The sequence below is a fragment of the Belonocnema kinseyi genome, chromosome 2 (genome assembly GCF_010883055.1).
Source record: "Belonocnema kinseyi isolate 2016_QV_RU_SX_M_011 chromosome 2, B_treatae_v1, whole genome shotgun sequence".
Classification (NCBI taxonomy): Eukaryota; Metazoa; Arthropoda; class Insecta; order Hymenoptera; family Cynipidae; genus Belonocnema; species Belonocnema kinseyi.
The window spans coordinates 46,112,910-46,121,394 of NC_046658.1; the positions used below are offsets into that span (position 1 = coordinate 46,112,910).

Sequence of the window (8,485 nt, forward strand, 5' to 3'; positions counted from 1 at the left end):
CGTACAGTTTCACACGGATAGCTTCTACGTCTTTTTAAAGAAATTACATAATATTGATGAAGTTATTTTATTTATTGATTACAAAAAACAGTGTACTAATTTTATACTATTTAATAAACTAGTTGTTGTTGAAGGGATACTATGTGGATACTATGAGGATATTTTCAATTTTGTAGAGTATCCTTTCCGTTCACGCGGTCCGCTAGGGATTATTCGAAAGAGCGAAAACTTCTTTTGAACATGCCATACAAAGCATATGAGAATGTCAAACGACTATATGAAAAATAAACTCACTCCTCAAAAAGATTTAGCCTTCAGAAGAAAAAACTTAATACACAAATACAAATGCAGTTAAATACGGAAACACTCGTACAATTATTATTTTTATTATTATACACTTAATTTATTTACTACATACATAATCGCACGCTTAACCGCTATGAAAAATTAGAGTGGCTGCGCCCTGGCGAACTCAGTTTGATAAACTTAAGTGTATTCAGATGTAATTTTTATAAATTGTACTCATTGAATCAAATTTAATTAACTTAGGGTATATATTTCATGAGAAATAATTCCTAATATTTTAAATCCCATGGTAGATGGATGAATTGGAAATAGAAAGAGTTAACTTCTATTTCAAATATTGTGAATCATAACCTCTTTCGGCTCGATCGGAAATGCGTCTCAGGTTTCAGTCACTTTTATATTGACAATATCAATTTATGAAATACGTTTTCGAGATTATGATCTTAACTATTTTTCTTATTGAAATTATTTTTCGAAAAATTAGTAAAAAGATTATTTTTTCACAGTGTTAATTCTTGAAATGGAGATTCATAGTTCTTAAATTCATAATCTTCGTGTTTTAAATACTCGCAGGGGCGCACAAACCATGTATGAAAAGTAGCGGTTGCTACCTTAACTGGGGGAGGTGGGGGGGGGGGTACCCAAAAGGTTGGGTGGGTGGGGTGTGAGTTTGAGTGAGGTGGACTGGAAAATGTAGCTTTTACTGAAAATAATACTAAAGAATTCATGATTTTAAGTAAAAATGAAGAAAAAGCGTTTTTTGTTTGCAAGAAAATAGCCCGTCGCTACCCCGGGAGCCGAGGAAGTGTGTGCCCCTGAATACTTGTATGATAATATTAAACTTCGATACTGTAATACGAATAAGTGTAATAAAACCTCGGTTTTTCCTATTTTGGACCGACATTGTACTAAATTCTAATTCACTTTCTTTATTTATTCTAACAAAAAGTCTCGCATTGTTGTCGAAAACTGGACTGGTTGAGAAAATGCGTGAATATGACTTTTAGTGGCTTTGTTCAGTTTGTTTATCAGTTAATAAATATTACAAATTTTGTGCATCATTAATTTTGTATTTCATAATTTCCAAATAAGTTATTTTATTTAATTATAAAATTTTTTTCCTGATGTTTTGAAACTTTATTGATAAAAGAGAACATTTTAATTGTCAATTAATTTTTATCAATGGAAAGCATTCCTGTGCTTAACATTTTGCTTGCAAATGATATTTAAATTGTGAAAGGTTTCAAGAGAATAAAAAAGTGGTCTGAAGATATCTGGGGAAATTTTTAATGATTTTTTATTTAAACAAAGTGATTGTAAGAGAATGTTTAAGAAGATTTCAAAACACTTTTGAAATAGTCCAAAAATAATTTGGAAGCTTTAAAGGCAATTTCATAAGACTCATGGGAAAATTTGGAATGATTTTTTATTTTGAAAAATGATTTCTAAGAAAATATTGAAAATTATTTCAAAACACTTCAAATGATTAATTTATTTCTTATGTTAAATTTGGCCGATTAATGGTCAAATAATTTTTTGGAGAAATCTGTGAAATTTTTGTGATTGATTCCAAGCTAAATAAATTCATTGCATCTGAATATAATTTAGAGTATTTATCGAATTTAGTATTGTATATGAGTATTGAAAATTTAGAGTATTGATTGATTGAAATAACATCCAAAGTATAAAGTATATTCAGATTCGGTGAATTTATTCACATTGGAATTAATCACTAAACTTTCACAGATGATTATATACAATCCCACATACGTGAATAGTGAAGTTCCCGGTTCAAATCCGGGCTGGGGCAGATTTTTTCTTGTTCTTCCAGAAAGTCTTTTGATCAGTTATTTGCAAAATGTAGCATTAGAAATGAAGGAATTAATTACCATGGTCGTTAATATAACATCAATACTCGTTTTCAAATGATTTGCTGAAATTTTGAATAGGAATATAAAAATTTTTAAACCCTGTCAATTAATTCAGATTTAAAAGTTGCAAACATTTTTAAAACTTCATAACAAAATATAGATTTTTGAAGATTTTGAACACAAAATTTAGATATAGTTGTAGTAAGAATTATTACAAATAAACACGTGTGACCATAATTAAACTGTCATAATAAAAGATTAAGTATAGTTTCTTGTAATCACACTTTAATAATAATTAAAGATTAACAATTTGCTAATAGTAAATACATTAAAAATTATATTTAGGAATTATTTACTAATGATAACACAAAAAATAATTAAACACAGATATGCTCATAAAAAAATTCAACGGTAATTTTAACCAAATCTGAGCAAATTTACTCGTGTCGTTATAAATTAGGAAAATGTTATTTTGTTTCAATATAATAAGATATCACATTGCATCAAATTACATATAAGAAAACCTTAGGGGCCATCCATATACCACGTGGACAATTTTTGACCACTTTTTGACCCCTCTCCCCAATCGTGGACAGCCGTGGAATTTTGACGACCCCCCTCCCTGTACTTTGTCCACGTGGACATATTTTATGAAAATATAGATATTATTAGTCTTCAAAAGCAAGGAGTCTAGAAGGAGCGATGAATTGGCTGAAAAAATTCGGATTTGCTTAGGAACGTGAGCTTAAGCATGATTTGAATTTCAAACAAAAATTCGTGAAAATACCCATAGTTTAACATATTCTCCTAAAAATGATCGCTGGACTGAATATTTCAAGGAGGACAATGGTAAGTAAATACTATTTTAAACGTGCAAAAATATTTTTATCCTTTAAATCTTTTACATCATTTTGAGATCTTTGAACATACCTTTGGAAATATTTGGTATTATTAAATAAATATAAATAACTATAATAGCTGAATAAAAAATCACTTTAAATTCTAATAGTATAACTGCTAGATTTCAATAGTTGATAAATTAAGGAAGAGAAGTGTTACCCGTAGAACGATGCGCGAGCATAATATAAACGTTCGAGTATACCTTGTCTCATTTCAGTATATTTTCCTCAGATTTAGGGAAATGTGTGTCCACGTGGATTCTAGCCCCCCCCCCTCCCGATACGGCTCGCGGACAAGAGTGGAATTTTGCTATATCCCCCCTGCCCCCTAAAGAGTCCACGTGTTATATGGATACCCCATCATATACAGTGGAAAAGCAAAAGGAAGTTAATAGCAATTGTGTAGGAAAGTGAAAAAAAAACATTTTACAAAATGAAATTCGCAATTTAAAACAAAATTCAATAAAATTCTGCTTCTGAGCTGAAAAATTGATTAAGCGATGCCAAGGAAGTTTGATTGATAAGATGCTTCCCCTCATCAAAAAATATTGTCCGAACGCGATCACGTCGGGTTAAGACTTTTTTTAAATTCTTTTTGAGTTGAATTGAGGCAGTGATAAGAAATTAAACTTTTAATAAAAACAGCCTGGTAATAAATATCAGAGATTTAGAGTTACTGAATACAAGGGTTTAAATTTTTGATAAATATATCATTCAGTTCCGAGAAAATTAACATTTACTTTTGATGTGAGAAATTCATGGATTATGAAGAGTGTCTTAAAATCATGACAAAAATGATCATTTTTAGTTTTTAATTTAAATTGTGACATATCTCCAAGCTGTTTATTTAATGAGCACTGTGAGAAAAAGTTTTATCGAAAAAAGTTATGCATTTCCGACTTTAAATTTCCAATACAAATAACTGAAATCCATTGCTTCGAACATGGGATTTTTCAAAATTGAGTTTAAGTAGGACTTCGAAATATCTAAACTGTTCCGTTGGTTTTAAAACAAAAAATATCGGAAATAGTGCTAATCGAGAGCACTCCACAACTTACAACCCTTCGAATGTTTTTATCAGGCTTTACAAGGGCCGGGAGGAGGATAACGGAGAGTTCCTCTCCGAGCTCAGAGTTTTCGAGGGAGCCTGGATTTTTCGGAACTGTTAGAAATCAAAATGACATATAGGGGTGCTCCCCACCCGCCCGCTGGGCCCGTGTTTTCCTTTCGAAGGGCCTGCGTCTTATTCGTGCTTCTAGTAAAAGGAGATTTGATATTTGCAAGCGGAAAAAATTGCTGTTAGACGAATCAATACTTACTTTTCTTAATATTATTTAAAGTCCAAATAGTGAAAAAGTACTAGAAAACCTCCATATATTTGTTTTTGAAATTTTTACAAATGATGATGGATCTTTTGTAGGATATCAGTTTCGGAAAAGACCCACTTAATTTTTGTATTCTTATTCTGAGCAGGACTTGCTAAGAATAAAAATAAAATGGAACTTTTCAAATACTTTTGCCATACGAATTATTTAGGGCTTACGCGATACGTATCAATTAGATTATTTTAAGGCTAGAGGAGCTTTCACCTCTACTGCAACCTTCAGGTTATTTTTGTCAAGTGAAGTTCATTGGCTGTCTCGATTTTGTGTCGATGATGGCGCTGTAAGCAAATCTTTCAATTGCATATGTACCGAAAAGCGCGAGTCTATTTGAAACGAATAAATACCATCATTTCCTGAAAAGAGTACAATTTACCAACTAAAAATCAATATAATAGAATTAAAAACGACTCAAATATTTCGCGGAATATTGAGTTTTGCAGCATGACGTCTCGGTCATGCAAGGATAGGTGGAAAAGTCAGCCGTCATGAAGGTTAGCATAGTTTTTGACGTAGTGTTGCATACGCCTATTTGGAGAAAGTGTTCTAAACATAAAAGTAAGTTTGAAGGTCTGGATATTTATATTTTTCATGTCTTAAATGCTAGGATAGGTGGAAATGTCAGTCGTTAGGAAGGTTAGCACGTATGTAACATCAATTGCATACGAATTTTTAGAGAAAATATTATAAACGTAAAAGTAAGTTATTAGGGTCTGAACACACTACAGTCCCGCTAGAAAAGTTCCCGTTACAGAGGACAAGGTGTTCTATATTGTGTCGCTTGTTTCAGTGATTTTTAGTATGTTGCAAAAATATCGTCGGAAATTCGCTTCAGTTCGCTTTTATTCATTCAGTGTTCAAGTTATGCAACATTTTGATTCTTATTTTAGCCAAATATTTAGTTTACCTTTGTTTTAGACAAATTGAATACATATCATGCATAAAGTAGAAAAGCTTGTTTTGAGGTTATGTTTGCAGTATTTAATATTTTTAGAAGATAATGTATATCGAGACCCATACTAAAAGTATACTTGCATTAAATTATATACCAACTAAATGAAACTGAATAATTATCAAAATTAATTATACAATTCAATTATATTATATTTATTATATTTATTTATATTTATATTTATATTTACTTATCTATTTCGTTGGGTTGAAAATAAATACTTCTGAAATCCGCAATCACAAGTGTAGAAAATAATTCTCTTAAATACCAAATTTTGAAAAACTGCGATGATTCTAATTTCGACTGTCAGATTATGTAGATTTTTGTTGTTGTTTAAAAATCCCGCACAGAAATTTTCACGTTCATTATGACAATATAAAACCAAAATAAGAAAGACACAACAAAATATATTTTTTAAAACGAAATGGCAACAGAAATGATTCACACGCCCCTGAGTGTGGTAATATTTTTCAAGCGTAGAATGTATTTTCTCAGCCATGTTCCATTCTTTTGTCGATTGACGACTTTATACAGTGTCACGAACTACAATCATCTCTCCGAAATTTGAGGTTTGAGTACCTGATCTGATACACTAACTTAAAATTGTTTTCTGTCTTTAGTGACACTGAAAGGTCACCAATCGACAAAAGAATGGAATATGACTGAGAAAATACCGTTTAAAAATATTACTATTCGTATATTTAAGACTTACTTTTACGTTTATAATATTTTCTCCAAAAAATTATCTGCATTCACATGACGTAATGGTAAAATATTCAATTCAAAGCAATGAGGGCTTCTCGCTTTTCGGGTGGGAGGTGACGGAACTGCTCAATATGAAATAGACGTGTACGGGGGGCTTGAAATAGGTGAAACTTCACTGCATTTTAAAACATTAGGTCAGATTTTTCTGATGCTTTTGTTTGTAAAAAGCTCTGGTGAAACGGGACATATTAGCACTTGTAAAAAATACGAAAAAAAATGTAATTTTCCTAGTACTTTCGTCTCAAACATTATTTAGGGAATTCAAAGATTTAAATAAAATTATGTGAAACATTTCTACTACTTTTTCCTGAACAAAATGTGCTTAAAATAAAAAAATAAAATTAAGTAGCACTTATCCCAAGAAAAGAAAATAGAACTTTTCTAGTATCTTTGTCCCAAAAATTATTAAGGGCTTGAAAAGATTTTTAAAAAAATAAGTGGAGCTTTTCGGATACTTTTAACTTTAAAACATCCTGCTGAGAATAAAATAAATTAGGTGGGAATTCTTAGATACTTTTGTCCTATGAAAGTTCCATCAGCACTTGTAAAAGTTTCAAAAAAAATAAAATGTAATTTTTCTAGTACTTTTGTCCCTAATTGTACTTTTAAACATTTTTACAAGTAGGGTCTTTATGCTTGACTTTTTTTTTATTTCATATACACTACTTTATTGGGACTTTATCGAAATCCTAATGGCTCCCATCGGAACTTTTTTTGTAGGGACGGGTAGTTTATCAATAACATGCTCGTACAGAACAGATGCGGTTATCATTAGTACTTTTTCCAGTGCCGAGCTAATATCCTAAATATTCTGTCCAAGTACAGCTCCAGCAGTTTTTCAAAAGTTACATTTTTGATATGATATACCTAATTTCTAATTCTTTTTCTCCAGGTTCGTGACTCTGCTACCTGGAGACATAATCCTAACAGGCACACCTGGTGGTGTTGGTGTCTCTCGTAATCCACCAGAATACTTAAAGGTTATTCATCATTTTTATCATACATACTTGTTTTAATATCCATTTTCATATAAAAACTTAGTCGAACATAAAAATTTGAATATTTTAAAAAGCTTGTACTTTAAAAAAACGAATACTGTGTGAATTTCATCCTTATTTAAGAAACTGTATTAAACACGTTATTTTTCTTCAAAATTAATTTGTAATTTCTTCTAAATTTCAGAAAGGAGATATCGTTGAAACGGAAATTGAAGGTTTGGGCAGGCTACAAAATAAGTGCGTCTGACAGATTCAAAGGTCTTAGAATGTTTTATACACATGATATATATTTTAAAATTATATATGTACATAAACTTTCCTTTACACGAGACATCATCTTTTTATGGCGGAAAAATGATTTTTAAAGATTTAAGAAATTGTGTACACTTCCGAAAAGATCACTGAACGTTATTGATTTGATGCTTGGCCTAGGTGTTCCTGTTGCATGTCAGTTGAAAGTACTGAAAGTATTTTTGACGTGGATTAATAGAAATTAGGTTATTAACAGTTTTACTTTTTTTTAATGCGAAAGAGTAGAATATAAGTAGTAGTTAAGTTAGACTAAGGATGGAATTGTGAATATATGTACAGGGAGCGGAGGCTCTCAAACCCGTAAAAGGGAGAGATTAAATACATACATACAAGTTACAGATCTCACTAAAATACATATTTTTTCCTTAACCGTTTCACTCAAAAATTAATCATTTTCAACCAAAATTGCAGAAATTAATTTTAATGTTTCTTTTTAAAGTCTATTCAATTTTGCAAAATATTAATTAGTTATAAATGTTGGACCTTGAGAAGAAAGGTGAAATGCATTTATATATATTCTAAAGGAATACTTTTAATTGCAAGTCAACTTATTTTATATTTGTTCAACATTTTGCACATAATTTAAAAAATTATGAACTTAATCCTGTTAAAAATTCTTATCCTAAGATGGTATACAATACATATATCTACGATTCTGCAACCCTCACTAGAGGGCAGAGCAACACATAATCCAGAAATCTGCTTTCTCTTCCGTCGGTAGAGTTAAAATCACCAGCATCTAAATAAAATGAAATTCTTCCTTATTGACCGATGTCGATTATTATTTTTGAATATTTCTCTTACATGGCGCCATGTGTATCATATTTAGAAGGTGTATGTATAATTCCGCTGTTATGCATAAAACATCTATTTAAAATAAACTAATTTTAAAATATCGAAGACGAGAGCCTGCATGAAAAAATGCATGGACATAAAAGAAGCTAGAGAAGTATGCCAGGACAGGAAAGTATGGCGGCAAATAGTTAATAAAAAGAGTGTC

General features: G+C 30.8%; 1 protein-coding gene across 1 annotated transcript in view; it reads left to right on the forward strand.

Moving 5' to 3' along the window:
• Window positions 1-7,783, forward strand: part of LOC117167342 (fumarylacetoacetate hydrolase domain-containing protein 2A) — a 53,658-nt gene extending 45,875 nt beyond the window's left edge. The window contains exons 5-6 of the mRNA XM_033352202.1: window positions 7,068-7,155; window positions 7,358-7,783. Of these exons, the coding sequence (XP_033208093.1) occupies window positions 7,068-7,155; window positions 7,358-7,420 (151 nt within the window). The 3' untranslated portion in view covers window positions 7,421-7,783. The remainder of the gene's footprint in view (window positions 1-7,067; window positions 7,156-7,357) is intronic.
• The last annotated feature ends 702 nt before the right edge of the window (window positions 7,784-8,485 follow it).